Source organism: Heterodontus francisci, chromosome 8, assembly GCF_036365525.1.
Source record: "Heterodontus francisci isolate sHetFra1 chromosome 8, sHetFra1.hap1, whole genome shotgun sequence".
In the NCBI taxonomy this organism is placed as follows: Eukaryota; Metazoa; Chordata; class Chondrichthyes; order Heterodontiformes; family Heterodontidae; genus Heterodontus; species Heterodontus francisci.
In genome coordinates this window covers 103,666,464-103,693,226 of record NC_090378.1, presented here as the reverse complement: position 1 = coordinate 103,693,226, position 26,763 = coordinate 103,666,464, and the positions used below count along the sequence as shown (strand labels likewise).

Genomic DNA, 26,763 nt, shown 5'->3' with positions numbered 1-26,763 from the left:
TGGTCAACATGGGTCAAAGATTCCTAAATACAATACATATGTCTAAGGTTAAAGGTTTTGAAAAGTGGAAGCAAAAATGAAGGATTTTAATCCTGGTAAAAGAGTTTTTTGATAAGCCATATCCTTTAGTCCATTTGCAAAATGTATCTTGATATGAAAACCAGAGGTCAAGAATTTCGAAGAAAAGCTAGGATTGGAAAACAAACAAGAGGAGATGTGTATAGGAAGAATAGAAGGAAAAGAAACCTTTTTTGTAAGTAAAAGAAAACCTTTTGGGATTACAGAATTTTCCACCTCAAAAATCAGGTGTGCTTGTTCCCTTCCTCAAGAAGAAAGGGAGCAGGAGGTCTTATAAGCCAAGAATATAATACAATTAGAATCATAAATCTTATTGCACACATGAAGTCCATTCAGCCCATCAAGACTGTGCCAGCTCTTTGTAAGAGCTATCCAATTTAGTCTCACAACTCAGCCTTTGACCTCATAATCTTAGAAAAGAGAAGGCTAAGGGGTGATTTAATAGAGGTCATTAAAATGATGAAGCGGTTTAATAGGGTAGAAATATAGATGTTTCCATTTTGGGGGGAGACCAAAACTAAAAGTTATAAATATAAGACAGTCACTAGTAAAGCAATGGGGAATTCAGGAGAAACTTCTTTACCTGGTGAGTGATTAAAATATGGAAGCTGCCAACACAAGGAGCAGCTCAGACACAAAGGATAGATGCCTTTAAGGAGAAGCTAGATATACATGAGTGAGAAAGGAATGGAAGAATATGTTGATAGTATTAGATGAAGAGGGTTGGAAGAGGCTTGTGTGAAGCATAAACAACAACATGAACCTGTTGGGCCAAATGGCCTGTTTCTGTGTTGTAAATTCAATTACATATCCAATTTTGTTTGAAAGTGCCAATTGAATCTGCTTCCACCATCCTTTCAGGTGGTGCATGCCAGATCTTAATAAACCTCTTTGTGAAGAAATTTCTAATTTCCCCTTTAGGTCTTTTGTCAATTACTTCAAACCAATGACCTCTGGTTACCGACCCACTTGCCAGAGGGAATGTTTTCTCCGAATTGCCTATTTGCTCTATTAAAACCCCTCAAATGTTAATATTTCTTTTAGGTCTCCCTCCTAACCTATTCTGTTCAAAGGAGGACAATCCTAGCTTCTCCAATCTCTACACATAACTAAAGTCCCTCATCCCTAGAATCATCCTGGTAAGCTTCCTCTGTACCCGACCCAAGGCCTTGACATCCGTCTTAACGTGTAGTGCCCAGAAATTTACACAATACTCCAGCTAAGGTCTAAACAGTGATGGTTTGTAAATGTTTAGCATGATTTCCCTGCTTTTCCTTCAATGCCCCTATTTACAAAGCCATGTATCCTTTAACAATTTCTTAACCGCTCATCAACTTGCCCTGTCACCTTCAAAGATTCATGAATTTGGACCCCCAGCTCTTTCTGCTCTTGCATCCCACTCCAAGGGGACCATTTAGATTATACTATCTCTCCATATTGTTTCTCCCTAAACAACAACAGCAAGCATTTATATAGCACCATTAACATGGTAAAGCATCCCAAGGCACTTCACAAGAGCATTAGCAAACAAAATATGACACCAAGCCACAAAAGGAGATCTCAGGTCAAATGATCAAGAGGTATATTTTAAGGAGCATCTTAAAGAAAGAAAATAGACTTTCATTTATATAGTGCCTTTCATGAGTTCAGGATGTCCCAAAGCACTTTACAGTCAATGAAGCATTTTTGAAGTACAGTCACTGTTGTAATGTAGGAAACATGGCAGCCAATTTGTGCACAGCAACGTTCACAAACAGCAATGTGATAATGACCAGATAATCTGTTTTAATGATGTTGATTGAGGATGAATATTGGCCAGGTCACCACGGATAACTTCCCTGTTCTTCTCCAAAATGGTTCCATGGGATTGTTTACGCCTATGTGAGAACACAGACAGGGCCTCGGTTTAACGTCTCAACTGAAAGACAGCATCTACAATTGTACTGGATTATTGTGGTCATGTCTCTGGAATGACTGACCTGTAGTTACCTGGTTTATTCTGTCACGCTCACGGGAAGTACAGTGATGGAAATATAAAATAAACCGAAGAGTTATATAAAAAAGAACAATTTAAAATGACTGATACACTTGCCTTCAACAAAATGGAGGACAGTCACATGACACATACCTTCTCCTGCACTAGAATACACATCCATGTCTGCTAGAACTGAAACTATTTAACCTTGTCTGCATTGAAATTAAACAGTTCATTACACATGGATGTGAGCTATCGACAATGTGAGTCAAAACAAAGGCATTAGCAGAAGCTCCATCTCCAGCTACATACGCTACAATAGGGTGTGAACATCCTTCATATAATCAAAATAGGCTGAGATCAGAAGTCATTGTATAGCCCCTCAGGAACCGAAAGCCTAAAGTCACATGGGCGGAACTAACAATTTATGAGTTTACCTTTAAATGTAAATTTTTTTTTTAGAGAACAAAGGAATTTATCAGTCATCAAGACATCAGAACATCAGTCTGGATCTCCAGCCACAGAGAGAACATCAAAAGCCATCTTGAATTCCAGCACAATGCTGAGAGAGAGAGAGAGAGAGAGAGAGAGAGAGATCACTTCCAGCTAAGACAGTTGAACCCTGCTAAGATGAGTTGGCAACCAACTGCAGCAGAGAAATAGGAGAGTGCCTTTTGAACAACTCCTCCATCTGTGAAAATTGAACTAAGTAATACCAGCATTGTCTTTGAACTGAAGTGCTGACTGTCAAGAGACTTCAGCAACCGAGCAAGGGCAAGACAACCAGCAAACAGGCCTGCAACTTTAAAACTTACCTTCTAAGAGGATCCCACAGGTTTTCCCTAAAACAACAGGCTTTTATACCTTAACATCCCTTATCCTTTACCTTCTATCTATCTTTTCTTAAGTGTGCATGAGTGGTGTTGCGAACAGTTTGGGCGATTATTCTTCAATAAATATTTAATCTTCTGTTTTAAACTCATGAGAAAACCTGTCACTGTTTATTTGGCCAACAAAACACAGGGGCTGATACACTAATGTAAACAAAAACACTGGCTGAATCTTGCCAGCTGCATGTCGCAGAGCCGCTGCAATCTTCCATCCCGTGGCTCATTTGAATGGCTGGGGTAAGCTGTCCCCCACAATCTCGTGGAGGGGGCAGGCTGTCCATCCCCGGCAATAGTGTCAGCTGCCTGTGTGCAGGCAACGAGGCCATTTTGACAGGGCTGTCAGCCCTACTGGCAGATTTGAATATTTAAAGATATAGCGAATAAAAATAAATAAATACATTTATTTTGCCCCTCTCCCACCCCCAATACCTATAAAATTAATTTGCCCTTTCCCCCCAAAAACACTTACCTTTACAATCTGACCTTCCCCCCCACCCCCGCAAACTGCATAAACTTCAACCTCCAACCCTGCCCACCATCCCCTACACCAATGATGTTACTTTGACCCCATTCCCCGCACCCACCCCATACTGAGAAACTTACTTCCATCCCCTCCCCACCAGTGTGGCGCCTCGTTTCCTCGGACGGTGAACCGAAGGCATGGCCACTGGGCCGAAAATCAGAGCAGGATCTCAGGTGGCGTAAGTATGATTAATTCATTATTTTTAACTTATTTAAATAGTCAAATGGGGGTCTTGTCACCTGAGCGGTGGGGGGGGGGGGGTGGTGCTGCCACGAGGCCTTGTCGCAACTGGCAATATCAGGCCGGACCCTCCGGCGTCGGGGTGCATGGTGGCCCTCTCCCAGAGGCATCTTCAGGTTCTTCCCACCATGGACTACAATGTCTGAGGGAGAACAAAATCCAGCCCATCTGTGATCAGTTGGGAGGTGATGAGTGGAAACAAGCCACACATTTCCCACCTGTCTGTAACAATCCTTCTTTTGGGATAAAGATCCAATATTTGAAATCCTCCAGTCCTCTGGCACCAGAAGATTACAGAAGAATAATAGAAGGGATAAAGCACAATGAGAAAGTGAACCAGCTCACAATAAAGAAACACTGAACACACTTCCAGAGCAAGAAACTTGTATGCCATTCTTCTAATAATATAGGCTTAAATAGAAAACACAATAACACAATTGCTACCTCATATGCTGCTATACAAAGTGAGAAGATGGCACACAATGTAATTCTCATAACTTGACTGTCTAACTAGGAGATGTTTTATTTAACAGAAATAAAAGTACAAGATTGAAATGCTTAACTCAGTCATATCTCAGTTATTGTAACTGCTGTAATGATTACTTCAACAATGATAGTCAACATGGTGATGGCAGTGTCTGGGACATTGCCTGTAAGGTAAGATTCCATGAGTATGACTATGTCAGGCTGTTGCGTGACTAGTCTGTGGGACAGCTCTTCCAACTTTGGCGCAGGCCCCTACATGTTAGTAAAGAGGACTTTGCAGGGTCGACAGGGCTGGGTTTGCCGTTGTCGTTTTTGGTCGATGCCAGGTGGTCTGTCCGGTTTCATTCTTTTTTATTGACATTGTGGCGGTTAGATGCAACTGAGTGTTTTGCTAGTGCATTTCAGAGGGCATTTAAAAGTCAACCACATTGCTATGTGTCTGGTGTCACATGTAGGCCAGACCAAGTAAGGACAGCAGATTTCCTTCACTCAAGGACATTAATGAACCAATTAAGGGCCATTTTCCCAGGCCGCCGGTGGAGTGCCTCCAACCAAGTGGGGAGGCCACCAGTGATTTCCCAGCGGAGACGGGGCGTTGGAGCCAGAAACTCCATGACTCAAGCAGGTGGCTAGCAGCAAAGGCAACTTCAACCCCGCAGCCCAACGCCATTGCTGGAGGGTTTCCCTTCGAATCGCTGGGGCGATACTGCATCTACTGACTGACCTGTGCAATGCCTGAGGGAGAACAAAATCCAGCCCATCTGTGATCAGTTGGGAGGTGACGAGTGGAAACAAGCCACACATTTCCCACCTGTCCATAATAATCCTTTTTTTGGGATAAAGATCCAATATTTGAAATCCTCTAGTCCTCTGGCACCAGAAGATTACAGAAGAATAATAGAAGGGATAAAGCACAATGAGAAAGTGAACCAGCTCACAATAAAGAAACACTGAACAGTGTGCACACTTCCAGAGCAAGAAACTTGTATGCCATTCTTCTAATAATATAGGCTTAAATAGAAAACACAATAACACAATTGCTACCTCATATGCTGCTATACAAAGTGAGAAGATGGCACACAATGTAATTCTCATAACTTGACTGTCTAACTAGGAGATGTTTTATTTAACAAAAATAAAAGTACAAGATTGAAATGCTTAACTCAGTCATATCTCAGTTATTGTAACTGCTGTAATGATTACTTCAACAATGATAGTCAACATTTTTTGTACAGTTAGGAGAATTCAGTGATGTTAGGAAAACAGCTTTGTGTTGCTATTCATTTCTTGATATCTGATAAGTCAACAGATAAATGGTTTCAAATTGATGCTGCACTTCACTTAGGCTGTTGACAGAATACTCCTCAAAATAAGATAAATACTGCTTTGTTATATTAAACACTAGCTGCACAATGGTAAATTCTGATAGATATACTTCTAACATGAATCACAGGCATTGTAATGATGGGCTCTTTGAGTTCATCATCCTTTCTTCTTGAGCACTCAAGTCCACAATTTTTGAACTTTCCTTTCTGACAGGGACTTGGGCTTGAGATACAGATCATCCCTATTCTAAATGGGATATCAATCTTAACTGAGGCAGAATGTTATCCTGCCTCAGTTATGTCATTGTTAGAAATATCATAAATTGACTGAGTTAATTTTAACTCCTGCTTCAAATTATGGGCTGATCTGAAGCTTTTGAAGTGTGATATTCACATTTGCCTTGTATGAACGGACTTTTACCGGCCCTGGAGCAATGGGCTGGGAGGCGGGTGGGCCGAGGCTGGGTAGGTTTTCCAGCGGTGGGAATGGCAGCAGTTCAGCTGCCTGCCGACTGGAGGCGGGCGGCCAATTTGAGTAATTAAAGAAGGGTAGCAGGGATAAACCAGGTAATTATAGGCCTGTGAGTCTAACGTCAGTGGTAGGGAAACTATTGGAAAAAATTCTGAGAGACAGGATTAATCTCCACTTGGAGAGGCAGGGATTATTCAAGGATAGTCAGCATGGCTTTGTCAGGGGGAGATCACGTCCAACAAATTTGATCAAATTTTTCGAGGAGGTGACTAGATGTGTAGATGAGGGTAAAGCAGTTGATGTAGTCTACATGGACTTCAGTAAGGCTTTTGATCAGGTCCTGCATGGGAAATTGGTTAAGAAGGTAAGAGCCCATGGGATCCAGGGTAATTTGGCAAATTGGATCCAAAATTGGCTTAGTGGAAAGAGGCAGAGGGGGATGGTCAAGGGTTGTTTTTGCGAATGGAGGCCTGTGACCAGTGGGATACCGCAGGGATCAGTGCTGGGACCCTTACTGTTTGTAGTGTACAATAATGATTTAGACATGAATATAGGAGGTATGATCAGTAAATTCGCAGACTACACAAAAATTGGTGGTGTCATAAATAGTGAGGAGGAAAGCCTTAGATTACAGGATGATATAGATGTGCTGGCAAGATGGGCAGAGCAGTGGCAGATGGAGTTAAATCCTGAGAAGTGTGAGGTGATGCACTTTGGGAGGACTAACAAGGCAAGGGAATGTACAATGGATGGTTGGACCCTAGGAAGTACAGAGGGTCAGAAGGACCTTGGGGTGCTGATCCATAGATCACTGAAGGTAGCAGCACATGTAGATAAGGTGGTTAGGAAGGCATATGGGATACCTGCCTTTATTAGTTGAGGCATAGAATATAAGAGCAGGGAGGTTATGTTAGAGCTGTATAAAATACTGGTTAGGCCACAGCTGGAGTACTGTGTACAGTTCTGGGAACCACCCTATAGGAAGGAGGGGGCGCAAAGGAGATTCACCAGGATGTTGCCTGGGCTGGAGCATTTCAGCTATGAAGAGAGACTGGATAGGCTGGGTTGTTTTCCTTGGAGTGGAGAAGGCTGAGGGGGGGCTTGATTGAAGTATACAAAATTATGAGGGGCATTGATAGGATAGATAGGAAGGAACCTTTTCCCTTAGTGGAGGGTTCAATAACCAGGGGGCATAGATTTAAGGTAAGGGGCAAGAGGTTTAGAGGGGAATTTGAAGAAATATTTTTTCACCCAGAGGGTGGTTTGAATCTGGAACACACTGCCTGAAGGGGTGATAGAGGCAGGAACCCTCACAACATTTAAGAAGTATTTAGATGAGCACTTGAAATGCCATAAAATATAAGGCTATGGGCCAAGTGCGGGAAAATGGGATTAGAATAGATAAGTGCTTGATGGTTGGCGCAGGCACGTTGGCCGAAGTGCTTGTTTCTGTGCTATAAAACTTTATGAATCTAGTATCTACAACCTTTTGAGGATGAGTTACAGATTTCCATGACCTTTGGTGTGAAAAAATGCTTCCTGATTTCACCCCCAGATGGCCCAGCTTTAATTTTAAGGTTATGCATTCTAGTTTTGTCTCTATCACAGGAGATGTTTCTCTGCATTTACCCTGTCAAATCTCCTTTATAATTCTGAACATTTTAATTAAATCACCCATCAACCTTCAAAAATATTAAAAGAATAGCAACAGACTTCAGGAGGACATAGACCAGTGAAACGGGCAGGCCACATGGCAGATGTAGAGAAGTGTGAAGTGTTACATTTTGGTTGGAAGAATGAGCAGAAGCAGTAAAAAACTAAATGGTACAATTTTAAAGGGGGTGCAGGAACAGAGATCGAGGGATATACGAATGCAAATCTTTCAAGGTGGCAGACCAAGTTGAAAAGGCTGTTTAAAAATAGATTATAACTTTATAAATAGAGGCATAGAGTAGAAAAGCAAGGAAGTTAAGCTAAACCTTTCTAAAACACTGTTTAGGCCTCAGCTGGAGTACTGTGTTCAAGACTGGACACCACACTTTAGGAAGGATGTTAAGGTCTTGAAGAGGATGCAGAAGTCATTTACTAGAAATAGTAGCAGGGATGAGGGACTTCAGTTATGTGGAGAGATTGGAGAGGTTGCATTATGCTTCTCACAAGGAGAATTGTGAAAGCTGTTCAAAACCATGAAGGGTGTATAATTTATGTAAAGAAGGAGAAACTGTTTCCAGTGGCAGAAGGGTCATGAACCAGAGGAGACAGATTTAAGGCAACTGGGAAAAAAATTGGCAACATGAGAAAATGTTTTTATGTAGTGAGTTGTTATGATCTGCAATGCACTGCCTGAAAGGATGGTGGAAGCCGATTCAATAGCAACTTTCAAAAGGGAATTGGATAAATAATTGAAGGGAAAACATCTGCAGGGCAAAGAGCAGGGGAGTGAAACTAAATGGATCAATCTAACAAAGACCCAGCCCAGGCATAATGGGCCTCCTTCTGTGATATATCGTTCAGTAGTTCTATGATTCTATAATACAAATGAAGTATATGCAAGCTGTGCTCATAATCTAACCTTTACGCCATAGCAGCATTCTAGTGAAACTTTACCACAGCACTTCCAACATCAATACATCTTGCTGCTTGGATTAATTAATGACTTCATAGTGAAGGCGCCCTGAGGCAGCAGTGATCATATGATTGCATTTTACATTCAGTTGGAGGGAGAGAGAGTGGATTTAAGCCGAGTATTTTAAACTTAAACAAGGGCAATTATGAGGGCATGAAAGCAGAGCTAGCGAAGTGAACTAGCAAAGTAGGTTAAGGGATAGGTCAATCGAGATGTAATGGCAGACATTTAAGGAGATATCTCAGAGTACACGGAATAGATACATTCCAACGAGGAAGAAAAATTCCAAGGGGAAGACCCACCATCCGTAGTTAACCAAAAAAAGTTCAAGATATTATCAAACTTAAAGAAAAAGCCTATAATTGTGCAAAGATGGGAGGCAGATCAGAAGATTGGACAGAATATAAAAAACAGCAAAGAACGACTAAAAGATTAATAAGGAGGGAAAAATTAGAGCACAAGAGAAAGCTGGCAAGAAATATAAAGACAGATAGTAAAAGTTTCTATAGATATTTAAAAAAGAAAAGAGTTAACAAAGTGAGCACTGGTCCTATAGAAAATGAGTCTGGGGAATTAATAAGGGAAAATAAGGAGATGGCAGATGAATTGAACAGGTATTTTGTATCAGTCTTCACCATAGAGGATACAAGTAACATCCCAGAAATAATTGTAAATCAAGAAATGGAAGGGAGGGAGGAACTCAAGAAAATTACTATCACTCGGGAAGTGGTACTGAGCAAATTGTTGGAGCTGCGGGCTGACAAGTCCCCAGGTCCTTATGGACTTCATCCTTGGGTCTTAAAAGAAGTGGCGAGTGAATTAGTTGATGCGTTGGTTTTGATTTTTCAATATTCCCTAGATTCAGGGAAGGTTCCATTAGATTGGAAAATAGCGAATGTTCAAAAAGGGAGAGACACAGAAAGTAGGAAACTACAGGCTAGTTAGCTTAACATCAGTCATAGGAAAAATGTTAGAAACTATTATTAAAGATGTTATAGCAGGGCACTTAGAAAAGTTCAAGGTAATCAGGCAGAGTCAACATGGTTTTGTGAAAGGGAACTCATGTTTAACCAATTTATTGGAGTTCTTTGAAGAAGTAGCATGTGCTGTGGATAAAGGGGAACCGATGGATGTACTGTACTTAAATTTCCAGGGGGTATTTGATCAGGTGTCACATCATAGGTTATTGCAGTTCATGGTGTAGAGGGTAACATTTTGGCATGGAAAGAAGATTAGCTAGCTAACAGGAAACAGAGAGTAGGCATAAAGGATTTTCTGGATGGCAAGATGTAATGAGTGGTGTGCCACAGGCATCAGTTCTGGGCCTCAATTTTTTACAATTTATATAAATAACTTGGATGAAGGGACCGAAGGTAGGGTTGCTAAATTTGCTGATGACACAAAGATAGATAGGAAAATAAGGAGAATAAGTGAAGAGGACATAAGGAGGCTACAAAGGGATATAGATAGGGTAGGTCAGTGAGCAAAGGTCTGGAAAATGGAGTATAATGTGGGAAAATTTGAAATTGTCCATTTTGACAGGAAGAATAAAAAAGCATATTATCTAAATGGTGAGAGATTGCAGAGCTTGAGATACAGAGTGTCTTAGCGCATGAATTGCAAAAGGTTGGTATACACGTTCAGCAAGTAATTAGGAAAGCTAATGGAATGATATCATTTATCGCGAGGGGAATTGAACAGAAAAGTAGGGAGGTTATGCTTCAGTTATACAGGACATTGGTGAGACCATGTCTGGAGTACTGTGTACAGTATTGGTCTCCTTATTTAAGAAAGGATGTAACTGCTTTGGAAGCAGTACAGAGAAGGTTTACTAGACTAATACCTGGAATGGACGGGGTTCTTTTATGAAGAAAGGTTGGACAGGCTAGGCTTGTATCCGCTGGAGTTTGGAAGAGTAACAGTCGACTTGATTGAAATATGTAAGGTTCTGAGGAGTCTTGACAGGGTGGATGTGGAAAGGATGTTTCCTCTTGTGGGAGAATCTAGAATTAGAGGTCACCATTTGAAAATAAGGGGTCACTCATTTAAGACCGAGATGAGGAGAATTTTTTCTCTCAGAGGTTCGTGAGTCTTTGGAATTTTCTTCCTCAGAAGGCGGTGGAAATAGAGTCTTTGAATATTTTTAAGTCAGAGGTAGATGATTTTTGATAAGCACGACCGAAAGAAAGTTGGAGAATTTTTATTGTAAAGCGTGTCAGTTGGAAAAGCGTTAAAGATGTATTCAACACTTCTGGAGAAATAGTCAAGTGACTATGAAATAGTTAAAATTGCAGTTCTCAATGCTTATGAGTTGGCACCAGAGGCCTACAGACAAAAATTCATGAATTTGAAAAAAGAAACAGGGCCACACATTTATGGAATTTTCTAGAGAGAAGGAAATGGTATTTGATCAGTGATACAGGTAAGGAAGATTGAGCAAGACTTTGAGACCCTTAGGGAAGTAATCCTAATAGAGGAATTGAAAAATAGAATCCCTTCAGGAATAAGGTCCCACATAAAATTGGTAAAATAAGGGATGCCACAGCAATGGCAGATGATTATGAATTGACCCTCAAAGCAGTAGTTATAGACCTAGTTTGAAATCTTTCAGAGAAGTTGGAGAGATGGGAAGATTGATAATGAAAAGAGATTTAGTTTTAGTGAGAGAATGGGTAAAGGACACGATACAGGTTACCCTCAGTGTAGTAGGAAAGATAGCCAGGAGACTAGGGCTGTGTCAAAAGGACTAATGTGTTATTTTTGTAATAAAAGAGAACATATAAAATCAGAATGCTGGAAGTTAAATGGCAAACTAGTAGCTGTGAAGGTTTGACCCGAAACGTTAACTCTGCTTCTCTTTCCACAGATGTTGCCAGACCTGCTGAGTGGTTCCAGCATTTCTTGTTTTTATTTCAGATTTCCAGAATCCGCAGTATTTTGCTTTTATTTTAAGGTTTACTGAAAGCCTGTCCTGAAAAGGATGCCCCAATATGTGATGCTGCTGACAAGCCAGTGGCTTTGGCGACTTTGCATAATGAGCAGAGGTGTTTTCCCCTGTGTGCTGATGAATTAAATCAGGTCCCTGAAGGTTATAGAAGTTTTGTGTTCAGGGGTAGGGTGTCCCCATATCTGTCAGGTGAGACACGGAAGCCGATTGGGCTGCTTAGACATACAGGGGCAGCCCAGTCAATAATGATAGCAAAGGATATAACTTTTCCCCCTAAGTAGTTCAGTAAATGTGGAAGTCATGTTGCAGGGCATTGAGCGGGGTTATTTATCCACTCCAATATATAAGGTTAATTTGCAATGTGATTTTGTCACCAGTCCGGTAATAATGGGAATCGTCTCTGACTTGCATATTGAAGGGGTGGATTTGTTGCCAGGAAATGACTTAGCTGGAGATGAGGTATTGATATCTCCAATAGTTTCAGAAAAGCCAGTTGAGATTGCTGAAACTGAAGTTTTGCAGGAGGAATTTCCTGGAATATTCCCAGATTGTGTAGTGACCAGATCCCAGGCTCATAGGATTAAACAAGATAAGTCAGTGGTAATACAGGACAAGCCAGATGAATTCTGCAGAACTTGCCACACATGTCCGGTAGATGGGAAGCCACAGTCTTCAATTAAGCCAGCCCCATTAATACCCATACCTGCTTTTTATGAACCATTTAGTTGTGTTCTTGTGGACTGTGTTGGACCCTTGCCCACCACTAAATCAGTTCACAAGTTTCTCGTGACCATCGTGGATTTGTCCACTTGATTTTCGTAGGCAATACCTTTCAAAAAGATCACGGTAAAAGTTGTGATGGAGGGGTTCATTCAGTTTTTCACTCGATATGGGTTGCCACAAGAAATTCAGTTGGAACAGGGGTCAAATTTCATGTCAGGGGTATTTTAAGAGGTCATGAGTAATTTGGGAGTGAAACAGCTCAAGGCGTCCGCTTATCACCTGCAGTCACAAGGTGCTTTGGAAAAGTATCAGCAAACACTGAAGACTATGATTAAGGCCTATTGTTTTCAGTATCCTCATAATTGGGATAAGGGGATATCATTTTTATTATTTTCCACCAGGGGAACACTGAATGAGTGCACTAGTTTCAGTCCATTTGAATTGGTCCATGGACATGAGGTTAGGGGTCCCCTTAAACTCATTAAGGAGAGATTTTTCACACAGGAAGAGGAAACTACCCTTTTGATTATGTGTCAGAGTTTCAAAAGAGATTCTCAGGAGGTTGTGAGATGGCCAGAGAACATCTTAAGGTTTTTCAGCAAGTGATAAAAACCCAAACAGATATAATAGCTCAGGCACATGGTTTTCAGCTTGGAGACAACGCGCAATTTTGATGCCTTTGCCTGGGAAAACATTGAAGGCTAGATTCAGTGGACCTTACTTCATTAAAAGTAAATTCTGTGAGGTGAACTCTTTGGTTAGCACCCCAGACTGACAGAAAACTCAAAGGGTGTGTCACGTGAAATATGTTGAAAAGATACTATGACCGTGAACCTTGTCAGTCAGTAAATGTATGTCAAATGACAGAAGAGGAGCATAAGGATAGTGTTACTTTTAATGAACTGCATGAAAAAGCAGAGACTGAGAACTCTCAGATTGACCCCAGTGCGGTGAAACTGGCAAACATAGAAGTGTTAGAAAATCTAAACAGAGTTCTACACTACCTTTCTGAACAGCATAAAAGGGACATAGCTGAGCTGTTAAAACAATTTAAAGTGGTATGTGCAGATAAGCCAGATCAAACTTCTCTGGCTATTAATGGGGTTGATGCTGGGACAACTACACACATTAAACAAAACCTTTATCGACTCAAATAAAAGCAAAATACTGCAGATGCTGGAAATCTGAAATAAAAACAAGAAATGCTAGAAATACTCAGCAGGTCTGGCAGCATCTGTGGAGGGAGAAGCAGAGTTAACCCAGTTCTGATGAAAGGTCACTGACCTGAACTGTTAACTCTGCTTCTCTCTCCACAGATGCTGCCAAACCAGCTGAGTATTTCCAGCATTTCTTGTTTTTACTTTATCGACTCAATCCTGATAAATTGACTCAGGTCAGAGAGGAGGTTTAATATATCCTAAAAAATGATATAACTGAACCCAGTCAAAGTAGCTGGAGTTCTCCAGTTGTGCTTGTACCAAAGCCAGATGTATCCAAAAGATTTTATATTATCAGAAAGTCAATGCAGTAACTAAAACTGACACTTATCCAATCTACGACTTGAAAACTTGTAGTGACAGAGTGGGGAATTCTATCTTTATTAGCAAGATTGACTTGCTGAAAGGATACTGGCAAGTTCCCTTGACTGAACAAGCAATAGAAATTTGCACCTTCGTGACCCCAGATGGCCTATGTCAGTGTAAGGTCATGCCACTTGGTATGAAAAATGCATTGGCCACATTTCAAAGGTTGACGAACCAGGTTATTGCTGGACTAAGCAATTGTGCTATGTTTATTGCTGATCTATTGGCATAGAGTGACAGATGGGAGGATCATGTTGAACACTGAAAGGTTCTGTTCGACAAGTCAGACAAAGCCAACTTGGTAATAAGCTTAGCGAAGAGTGATTTTGCCAAGGCTAAGGTCCCCGATTTGCAGCATGTCCAAGGGTCAAGGTCAAGTGTTTCCTAGAGAAGCACAAGTTCAGCAATAATAGACTTTCCAGTCTCCAAGACAAAAAAGGAGATACTACAATTCCTAGGGATGTGTGTGTTCTACCAGAAGTTTGTTCCTAACTTCAGTATAGTGGTTACCCCACTGATGAATTTGTAAAAAGTGTGAAGGTCCAGTGGACAGAATCCTGCCTAATGGCATTTGAGAAATTAAAGGCCATTTTAATAAATGAACCCATTCCAGCGGCACCAAATTTTAGCATGCCCTTTAACGTAGCTGTTGATGCGAGTGATATGAGTTGGAGCAGTGTTACTCCAGGATGGCGATACTGGTATTGAACAACCGGTCAACTAATTCTCTAAAAAAACTAAATAAACACGAAAAGAGGTATTCCACAATTGAAAAGGAGGCTTTAGGTCTTGTATTGGCTCTTCAAGTATACATCAATAACGGCCAAGGAGAAATAACCATTTACACCAATCATAATCCATTAACGTTTTTAGAGAGATTCAAGACTGAGAACACCAAATCATTCTGATGGAGTTTAATATTATAACCATTTACCCTAAAGATAATATATGTTACAGGAAAGAGCAATGTAATTGCCGATGCTCGGTCCAGAATTTAAAGTGGAGGAAAACAAATCAGGGATATGAAAATAATGGTGGGAGTAAAATGGAGCGGGAGGCTTCAGGGGTCCTTCCCGACCCGCTCACGCCTCTGCCGCCACGTTATGCAGGGTGGCGGTGGTGAAAAACGGCCTGCCCGATCCAGGCCAATCAAGGCCACTGAAGGGCCTCCGCCTGCCGCCACAGGGATTTGACCCATGGCCGGCTGGGCTGCCCAGGCCCGACAAAAGCCGCCTGACAAAAGCAGGCAGCTTTCCAGTGGCCTGTGGGGGGGCCCCCTCCTAATCAGGCACCTTGTGCCCGACGGAGGGCCGCCCCCGCTGCTCCAACCACCTCCAACACACCCCCCGGCACTCCCAATCGAACACCCTTGCCTCGCCGGTGCCTGACTGATCACCTCCAGCGAGGCCCCAAAAACTTACCTTCATTTCGGGGCTCCGCGACTTCTTCCTTCTGATGGCTGGGTTGCAGTCCCAGCAGTGGTCACCGCACCCGGTGGCGATGCTGGAACAGAGAGCTGCCGGCTCTCTGATTGCCCGGCAGCTCCATTAGGTGGGACTTCCTGGCTCAATGAAGTGGAAGTCCCGCTTCAGACTAATTAAAAGCCTGGGGACCGCAAAATGCAGTCTGAATCCCCAGGCCAGGCGGAGGCGGGTTCACCACCGACTGAAAAGTCGGTGGACTGCTCCCGTTCGCTGAGGGCAAAATTCCGGCCAATGTTGTTACCTGAGTAAAATGTAAAATATTAACAATGGAAGTGTTTACAATGTTATATGTGGATAATGTTGCAGAAAAAGCATTACTACAGTAATTCATTTTCTATTTTTAGAAGGGAGGTGTTATGATTGCTGGACTTTGTAGTATGATTACGTTTTTAAAATCTGTCATTTTTAATATAATGTAAGTAGGATTCGGAGGAAACAACTCTACCGAGAGACAAGACAGGATTCCTGGTTACCATGTGAACAAGGCAGCCAGATCAAAGATGTTTCTGAAAGCAGAATGAAAGGTTGTAACACCTGAAGAACAATGGCTTTTGCTCTCTCAGACTCTCAGATGGTAAACAAGGAGCCAGGTGCAAACTCGAGTTGAAATTTTCAACACCTTGAAACAAACAAAGGCTTGGGTGGTTCTGCTATGGCCAGACTTGTGGAATCTGCATATTGGAAAAGGCAAATGCTTATTGACTGGATAGATTCAACAGACTTTCAGAAGTCAGGCAGGCTGTAAGCAAGACTGGAAGACAAAGACTATCAGTGGCTGCCTCCGGAGAGAGAGAGAGAGAGAGATAGAGAGAGAGAGAACATCTGCTCTCAGTACACTGGAACAGTAAAACGCTTCTCAGACCTGAACCCAATACAAATGCTGAGGTTTGCAGAGGGGAAAAAAAACAACGGGGTCACCAGAGATCGCTTTATTCATGGAAGTCCAAGTCGAAAGTGCTCAGAAGAAGTGAGCAATGAGGCCATTGACTTTGAAAAGGACTGGAAGATCCAACCCATTGCAAATGGGAGGAGATTGGGATTTTTAACTGCAAAGATATTGCTTCTATGAGGATATTCTGTCATGTATAAATGTGGTGTGGAGTTTTCAAGTGTTTCAATAAGTTAAAGGAAAATAATTTTCTCTGTAATTTATGTAATTTAGTGTATTAGCTACTTATAAAGTATTGTTTAGCTAATGTTGATTTTTAGTAAAAGTCTTAAAATGTGAAATTTTATTGTGTACTTCTTTAAATTGGACTGGGGAATTCATATCTCGTGTCTTAATGTTAACGGTCTCACTGAGGTTGTAACACTTCAGAATTATTTTCGATCTCCACCAGTTTTGCATTAAATGCATCATAGAAACGTTTTTTATGTGCTACTAAGTCTACTTTATTACAATTTTCATGCAATGTCAAATCGACATATCAATGTTGGAGAACGCACTTTCGCACTGTTTCCATGTAAATAGCTATGCAGTTATCAGGAAAAGATAGGAGTCTTTTACGTTAACGGTAATAAAATCCTTTGCCCACTTGGCATCTGCAAATGGATGTCACATCATTTCCTTTCAAAATGGCAGAAATTTAAACTTAGCTAACTACTGGTTATCCATTTCTAAGACTGATATTTTCTGATAAGTAAGTCACTGAGTAAACAAGATGTGAGAGACAATACAACTAAGCAGTCAGAGTTGGTGAGCGGGAGCAAATGAAAATATATGTGCCTGTCTTCTTCACTAGATGAGCTACATCACACAGATTCTTAAGGGAGAACAGAGCAAGTGATGTAGTGCAATGCAATATCCAACTGTCCGTGTCATGGCTGCAGTGAGTGTGGCTGATGCAGCGCAGATTTTGTCAACTGCCCAGGTAGCTGATCCATCAGGATAGATTCAGCTGGGTGAGACCCAGATGCTGAGGAGCATATGGCACAAAACAGCAATCACATTGGACAATTACCACATAATTAATTCTTAAGAGTTCACCCTCAATATCCAAACATATTCATCTTTGTAGCTCAAAATGCCATTTATTTTAGAAAATAATCCCATTTCTAAGGCTTAATATATCTCCACATCATTTAAAAGTATACAGGATGCCTGACCTGATTTTTCCAATGAATATTTTTCTTTAAAGTATGGTGCGTGTTCATTACCTCCAACAAAAATGAAAATACGTCTCCACGGTAATCACCTCTTTTGCATTCTGACAGCAATGCACGTTGTGATTTATTCATCTATTTTACTCAGACCCAGCAAGCTTATTCTTTACACCAGCTGATAACTCATTCAAATGAGGCCTGTGCTGAGGACTTTAAATATCAGATAAAGCTCAAATATTCTCAGAGCCAAATGATACAGTTCCAATGCTCAGCAGAAACCTGACATTTGTGCTAGAATTGGAATTTAGATCAAATAGATTGCACCAAAAGCTATCAATGTATCTACCAGCTGCTGCAATAACAAGCTTCCAGACTTTTGGGGTAAGAAGATTTGAGGCTCCTAGAGTAAGAAGAGATAGACATGACATAGACTAGAACTCAATTTCTAAACTTGAAAAAATATATATACAACAGAAATAAACAAATGTATGCTGCAGTTAATGACAGTTCATAAGGGCTCCTGATTGCGACCATTGCCTGCTAATCTCTCAGACGTTTAATTTCATAGGGGAATCCTGGTCAACCTTGCCAGTGGATGAATATGGCCTTATTAGAGTTTTTTGGGAGCTGAGGCATTGCAAGAATTAACTGACCCTAAATTTTTCTCTAAAGCATTGTTCACAGCTTTGGACTGTCTGCTAACTTCTGGCAGTATCACGAGTGGCCTTGTTGTTGCAAAAACTAATTATTATTAAAGAAAGGGGAAAATAACAGGGTGAAACTTAGAGCACTCTAGAACCTTATCACTTATCTCTTTATATGTCTGTGGGAATGTGCAAACTTTTGTGAGTTGTTGAAATATAATTCCCTATTACTTTTATTTTAGCATTAAACTGTTACATTGCAGTTTAATATTAAGTGTATTCATCTGTCGGTTTATTACTTGAGATATATTTTTCAACACTTAGAATTAGGGAAAAGTGTGCAAAAATCTAGGTTTTATTTATAGTTAGAATGCTTGTTGCCCTCAAGGCTCTGGGTTGTGATATCAACCACGGCAACAGAAAACGAGCACAGAACAAGCTTGTGATAAGGTTAAAAAGGAGATAGGGGCGGACCAATGCCTGTAGCTGAACAGAAAAATTGTTGGATTTTTCTGTAGCTCCAGTTTTTGTTGTATATCATAATCGGAATGGGCCATTCACAGTGTTGAAGGGCCAGGGAGGACACCTGGCTAATGTCGGAGCAGATGTGAGTAGATGGAATGGAGAATGGGCTATGCCTTTTACTTCAAAGATAATAAAAGGTAATAAAATTCTCAATTTTACTTTGTAAACTGCGGCTCAAATATTGTATTGTATGAAGTCTCATTTATGCTTAAATAAAACTATAACTGTTACCAATATGGACTCAGCTTCAGACTACCGAACTTAAGAGTTCAAAGGAACATAAAATTTATTACACTAGCAAAAGCTGCTATGGATCTGATTGAGTCGAAAGTGGATGAAGACCAGCCTGAGAAGTTGGAAGAATCACAGTCAGCCAAGCTATCTTTCCCTCAGGCTGCTTACCTGACCTCAACTGCATCCTCCATTACCGTCATGTCTGTCTTGCATTTTGCTGAAGGGTTGATGGCAAGTTCTGCTGGGGGAATGACAAAGCTTTTGCTGAGCGGCAGCCACATTCCTTCCCCAAGGGTATAGGTAAACCTGAAAAATAATAATAAAAAAGATACGCTTAGGAAATGCAAGTGTCTGAGAATGGCAGGTTAAAGGCCTAGCGAGCACAGAGTTGACGTTAGGCTTCAACCATCAATTGACTAACAGAAGTGCCACTAAGGCATTCTATCAGCAAGTATCTGAAATCTTAGGTATCCATGGTATTTTTTGAAATAATAGAGCACTAGAACCAGAGTGGGATTTGTCAGAATTCAGGATGGGAGGAAGTTGAATATTTCAGGTATACAGCCCTTGTCAGACTGACAGACCTACTGCATGCTTCCAGTATTTCCTATTTTAGTTTCAGGCCTTCTGCACATGTAAATCCCTGGTTTAGTCATCACCACTCTCTTTGTTCTGACTCTATCTCCGTTATAGTTCCATAAACATCACCTTTTAAATTAGATTTATTCCCACTGTCCCAATTTTGGCCAAAAAACTCCAGTGAACCTATCACACTGGAGTCCACAATATTCAACTAGATGCTGGGAACCAATTTAATATTTGGTCAGCTGTCTTGATGTTTATATTCATGCCTACAAAATTCAGTCTTGATATGAACAAAATACCAGCTTTTCTTTTAAAGATGTTGATCAATATTTCACATCTACTTTTGAATAAGAAAGTAGTTTACACGAGGGTAAAATTTTTCAATTTTAAGTTTTACTTGAGGATTGCCTATTTTTATCAGGTGTCTTCTGGTTCTGGAATCATGGTTTGAGTATCCTACATATATCCATGTCAATGTTCCCCTTTGAGAAATTTGAAAATCTAGCTCATGTTTCCCTTCTATCTTATTTGCTCCACTGAGGAAAGAACCTGTACTTGCATAGCTCCTTTAATGTAGAAAATTGTACCAAAGAACTTCATAGAGACAAAATGAAAACAGGTGCCCTGGTTAAGAAGGAGACATTAGGAGGGTTTCAGTAAAAACTGTCTCAAAAACTTGGCTTTTAAAGGAGGGTCCATAGGAAGGAGAGGAAAGTTGAGGAATTTAGAAAAGTAATTTCAGAAAGTGGGGCCTAGCTGGCAGAAGGCTTGGCTTTCAAAAGTAAGATGAAGGGAGTGGGTGCGGCAAAGTCAGAGAAATAGAGTATGGGTGGGGGAGTTGTAGAGCTGGAATAGTAAGATCATTGAGGAATTTAAACATACGATGCAGTTTTTATGTCTGGAACATTAGGAGACTGGAGCCAATACATGTTAGCTAGAAAGAGTGTGATGGGTACGGGACTGGTGTGGTTTGGGATACAGCCAACAGAATTTTGGATAGGGTGAATTTATGAATGGTGGATGAATGGAGGCTGGCCAAAATGCTATTGGGGCAATAAGGATTAAAGGTGACAATAGCAGGAATGATGGTTTCAGCAGCAGATCGACAGAAATTCAGATGGATGTAGACAATATTACGAATGTGGAAGTAGGTGGCTTTTGTGATGGAGAAGATGCAAGGTCGGAAATTCAGCTCAGGATCGATCAGGATGCTAAGGATGCAAACAGTTTTGTTCAGCTCAAGGCAGTGGCTGGGGGGGGGGGTACATTCAGTGGCGAGCGTATGGCACTTGTGCAGAATTCCGAAAACAATTGCTTTCCAACATTATGTTGGAGGAAGTTATGGCTCATTCAAAACTGAATGTCAGACAAACAATCTGGGACCACAGAAACAGTGGAGGAGTTGAGAGAAGTGGTGGAGCAGTAAAGTTGGATGTCATTAGCATAAATGTAGAAGTTAACCCCCTGTATGTGTACCATGTCACCAAGGGGCAGCATGTAGATAAGGAAAAGGAAGGGACCAAGGATGGATCTGTAGTGGACTCCTGAAATGGATGTACAGGAGAGGAAGCCATTGCTTGAGGTACACTGTATCATTAAGAGTGAAACAAAATAAGCACAGAATCACTGAACTGAGTAATGGAGGAGACATGCCGGAGAAGAATCATGTGATCAACTGTGCGCGAGGCTACAAAGTTGCCAAATTGATCAGGGAATACTCAAAAGCACCACATTGGGCACCCATTATACACACAGCCTGATTTTCTTTTGCATTAAGTTGATGTAGAGGAAAACCAGACACGGCGTATAACTGAAATTTGAATTTTTCTCTTTCAACTCCCTTCCCTTCAACCCCCACCACCTCCCCACCGCCCAAACTCTAAAACACCTGGAAGGATTTCTTTACAAACTAGAGTCAATGGGTAACAAGATGAAAGTGTGAACATGGTTTAGCAACAAAAGAAAGAAAGGAGAGAGAAGGGAAGTTGCAAGGAGAGACAGGCCTCGTGAATCGGGCTGTTAAAAGTGTGGTACTCTGGAAATTCGTGTCTGGTACATAAATGCCCTGAATTCACAGTCTTGGTGCAAGGGTTAGTTATTACGTGCAGAAGCTGTTAAGGTGGGACTTGGTGGCTTCAAAGAATGCTGCCAAGATCTCAGAAAGTGAACTTGATGAAAAGCAGTTGTGTTCATAGGTGGAAAATTGAGTTCATGGCAAATAAAAATGAAACAGTTAATGGGTGGGATAGAATTTGCGACAGGTGAAGTTGAAAGACACCTGGGATGTCGATCAATTCATTGCTCACCATGTCCAAGTAGGTTGAGATGACAACAAGCAGAGCAAACAGGATGCTCTTATGGTCTTCACAGTCAAATCGTGTTAAAGTTGTTGTACCGATGTGATCAGGCTGCTATTACAGTACTGTGCACATTTCTGGTTGTTCTGACATAAAGGACCGTGAAGGCCTTAGGGGAAGTGCAAAGAAGAGCAACAAAGCTAATTAGAGAGGTGAGTAATCAGGAATGACTCCATCGATAGGACTCTTCTTTTCGAAAGGAGACATTTCACAAGGCCCTCCTAAGGTTATATAAAATAATTCACAGGATAGAAACAGTAAATCCAGAACAATACTTTCAGATGAATCAAGGCAGCAAGATGTGAGGCTGCATTTCAGGGTTAAGGGCAGGTTTACTACAAGATAAACAAACCACTACTACAAGCAACATCAGGATCCAACTCAAATCAAAAGGTAGACTATCCAATGAACACCCCTGTCTAAATAACCAGCGATCAACAAACACCCTTAACACAACTGAATCGTATACAAGCATGTCAAATATGTGGGCCTGCAAATACCACATTAGCAAAAGGTATGGTGATTCCAACAGGTATATCAATAATGTGGAATTCTAAGAAAAATAAATGTTTTTCATTTTAAGGTCAGACATAATGGGAGGCATGCCATTGGTGAGTGATTTTTGATTAATCAGACAAGACAATTTTGATGAAACAATTGGCGTTTCTTACGCTTAAAATAAGTGGGCTTTGTAAACATCTTGTTCTGATGTGGTGTCTCCCCAATCTGCCAATGGCAGATAAATAAAACCTTTAGTAGTGAACGTGCAGATTTAATAGATATGGTAATTTATATGCAAATAAACTATTACCAAGTAAATACTACATGCACCAGATAATGTTTTATGGAACAATGAAACTGGTGTAATTATTGATCTTATCTGTGTGCTGCAAAAAGATTGAAGCTTCAGGCCATTGCCAGACATTAAATTTACAAGCACAAAGCCCAATTGCAGTCTCAATCTCAAAACAGCTACTTCACAGAAGAAAAACCTATTTTTTTCCATACAAGAAATGTATAAGATAAAATGATCATGGTATTTAATGCTTTGAAGTTTCATTGAGGCTCATTTCTGTAAAAAAAAGACAAGCCTGCGGGGTAACCTGATAGAGGTCTTTGATATTATGAAAGGCTTTAACAGGGTTAATGCAGAAAAGATGTTTCCACTCATGAGGAGTACCAAAACTAGGGGCCATAAATATAAGATAGTTGCTGATAAACCCAATAAAGAATTTTGGAGAAACATTTTCACCCAGAGAGTGGTTACATTGTGGAACTTACTTCTATATGGAGCAGTTCAGGCAAATAGCATAGATGTATTTAAGGGGAAACTAGATAAACATGAGGGTTAGGCGAAGAGGGGCAAAGGAGGCCTGTGTGGAGCAAAAACACTGCCATAGACCAACTGGGCCAAATAGCCTGTTTTTGTGCTGTATGTTCCACATAATTCTATGCAAAATAACCTTGAGGCAATATAAAAAAAAATCTTCATTAAACACCTTTTTTTGGCCAAATCATGGGTCTTAAATATATTATTCAAAACAATCTAGGTGTTATTCAACATTTTTTGCCAGTTTGATAAATCTAGGTTGCCTTGAAATGCCTTTATATCATGAAATAAGTGTTTTAAGATATTAGTATTCAATATTGATTAACTGAAGTTAAATATGGCATCTATACATGTGCTGATGGGAAAAAAGGTCTAATTTCTGCTTTTTGTCCCCCTTTTCCCCCACAACCTGCATTATATTACTTATTATCATAATCTAGTTCCTTCATTCATCTTACTATCCCTGGATAGTAAAATTGAAGCACTGAAGCTAGTGTTTGACCCAAAAGAATCTTTCCAAGGTATCAGGTGTCAATGATGAATTAATAATCTATTCGAGGAGTTAAGTTTTTTTTAAAGTAGGGAATCTGGCTCCTGCCAACCTTTTTGGCATTGTACAGAAAACTCTGGAGATTCCTGACAGCCTTCAGACGTTGGCCATGCCGTTGAATCAGTACTCCTGTCAATCTGCCAATCTCCCCAATCTGTAGAATCTGTCACAGGCTCCTGCTAATAACCCAAACCTCATTGATGTCACTCATTAAGTCTTCCATCAATCTCCCAGTCTCCTTTTGGAAGACATTCATCAAGCTTATGGTAATCTCCTCAGTACTGTGTTAAAGACATTTAATAGTTTTCTGATAGCCTTCCTTCTCCTGCCAATTTCAGATGCTTTGATACAATTGCTCCTTTATGCTGCTATCAAGCTCTATGATACCTAACTGAAATCATTCAATAGGCATTAACAACTTCAAACACATTTTTAATGTTACTTGGCTGGTGTCTGTTTATTTCTGATAACTTTTTGAAGTCACTCAGTGGGCACTTGTTAATTTATCTGCATTCAATGATTCTTTGTTAAACTAGGTAGGTAAACTTGGTAGGTAAATTGGCCATTATAAATTGTCACCAGTATAGGTAGGTGGTAGGGAAATATAGGGACAGGTGGGGATGTTTGGTGGGAATATGGGATTAGTGTAGGATTAGTATAAATGGGTGGTTGATGTTCGGCGCAGACTCGGTGGGCCGAAGGGCCTGTTTCAGTGCTGTATCTCTAATCTAATCTAAAAAAAAATCTAATCTACTTGTCATGTTAAATGCAGTCAATGGATAGCTGCCAATCTGATGTAAGTGTGCTCCTTCTGACCACCATGATGTCATTCTGAATATACTGGGCTGGACTTTGTTGAGTTCACAACGCTGGGCTCCATGGCAGTGGTGGGGGGCAGAAGATCACATTGGCAGCAGACCACCACAGAGATTGACGCTGGGATTGTAGGGTCCGATCTTCCCGGCGGCGGCAAGGCTCCGTGGCGCCCCTTCCCCCACCGCTCGGCGACGGGACCCTACTTTAAATATTTAAATAAAGGATAGGCATACATTTACATACCTTTCACTGCGATCTTGCCAGCTGTCTTCGATGCTATGGCTGGCATTCACGCGCCTTCACTTTCCCATCCAGGGAAAACTGGCGCCATCGAGGTGGGGATGGGAGGGATCTTAGGATTTTTACAGAAGTGGGGGAGGGGATGGAAATGGGATCAACTCTGCATTTCTAGTATGTGTGGGTGGGCAGGAAGGGGGGGACCTCTGCACTTTGTGCAGTTGTGGTTGGGGGAGCAAGGTCAGATATTAAATGTAAGTGTTTTTTGGAGTGGGACCAGGGGGCCATTTAGTTTCTCTGTTTTCTTTGTATTGGTGGTGGTGGTGGGACAGGGGTATGGGTCAGAAATACATTTACAGTGTACTGGGGGGAGAGGGGTACGAGCTTCAAATGTACAGGTCTGGCAGCTCTTTAAAAATGCCGGAGTCACAGAGCCCCGCGACCGCCATGTGCTTGGGGATTGGACCACCCTGTGTATGTAGATGAGTTGCTACATGCTAGATCGCGGCGGCATGGCAGTGGGGCCACCATTTTTTTCACCCACCGCCACGGGAGAATAAAATTCAGCCCACTGAGTGGAAACCTGACATTTGCCTGACAACTTAAGTCACTTGGACCAATTTATTTTAAAGATCACTGTGGAGCTGGGTTTATGGCAAAACTCACGAGAAATCACTTCACATTCCTTGTCTGTGCCAAAGTGATTGTTATGGCTGTTACTGCTGGGATATTGATAGAAATCACGAATGGTGAGGGAGGCAATTCCAGTCTTTTCCAAACCATTAATTCCACTGTCATGAAAACCCTATATGCCAAAGGGGTATTATTAATTTCATCAGTTGGAACCTTACATTAAACTTTTACTGGAAAACTTACAAGTAACTTTAAAAAAAGCAGCCAAGATGACCACTGCAATTTACATTTGAAATACCAAAAGATCATACTGGAGATGACAAGTCTCATTCAACCTAGCGAGAACAATGGGGTGCTTTCAGTGATTAAATTACCCAGAATGGCCTTAACAACACAGTCGTCAGGGCCATTTACACCCATTGACTTTGAAAGAGCCAACCCCCTCCAAGTGTGACTGGATGTCTTGAGGTATAGCACCCTGAATTTTAGAGAAGATTTCAGAAAAACCTCATTTAAAAAACAAAGCGGCTTGATGGAGTCATGTGACTGTCTGCGCAGCCCTGGAGAGGCTGTAAGCTTTGTCACACAGAAAGCAGACAGGAATAACTGAAAAGCCATCAACGAAGCAGGTCTCTCTCTCTCTCTCCCTCTCTCGCCAGTAAATATCAAAAGAACATCCGGCTGCAACTGAGAACTCCCTCAAGCCTACAGTCTGAAAACAGTCAGCAACCAGGGGACAAGAATCAAACCCCTCTTCTGCCTTCAGGAGCCCTGAGAAAAGTAATTCCACAACTATGCACGTGGCCCAGCAAGGACATCAGGACAACAACTTCAACTGAGGACTATGGGACTAATATACAGTATTTAAATTCCATTTATTCCGGACTTTAATCCAATCTGTTTTCCTTCTGTAATTGTGTGTGTGTGTGTGTATGTGTGTGACTCTCCTGTGAATGTCTGCGTGAATGAGTAGCGTATTTTCAGTATTTTTAACTGGGGTAGAGTGTTAAGTGTAATAAACTTACATCTTTCTTGTTTAACTCAAGAAAACCTGTTTGATTGGTTCTTTTGCAATTACATTAGAGGAACAAGAGCAAGCGCGCACTGAGATGGTAAGTTCAATCACTGTTAAAAAAGGATAAACACTGTTGCGGTCAAACCAGAGAAGGGGCGACAGGGGAGCCTAGACCCCCACTTCCTCACCTGGCTGTAACACCACAAATAACAAAATGCTCCTGTTTTTATTTCAATTGCTTAACAAGTTTTCTCCTTGGAACACAGCTTTCTAATGAGTAATTAAAAGTTTGCAAAGGTAATAAGATAGGTTTGGATTCTTGTACAAATTCTGACCTTCCAATGGATACAAATGCTTAACAACGACATGCTTATCTTTTTCA

General features: G+C 41.0%; 1 protein-coding gene across 1 annotated transcript in view; it reads right to left on the bottom strand.

Moving 5' to 3' along the window:
* astn1 (astrotactin 1) overlaps positions 1 to 26,763 on the bottom strand; it is a 2,863,484-nt gene that overhangs the window by 1,170,656 nt on the left and 1,666,065 nt on the right. The window contains exon 10 of the mRNA XM_068038084.1: positions 19,027 to 19,164. Within this exon, the coding sequence (XP_067894185.1) occupies positions 19,027 to 19,164 (138 nt within the window). The remainder of the gene's footprint in view (positions 1 to 19,026; positions 19,165 to 26,763) is intronic.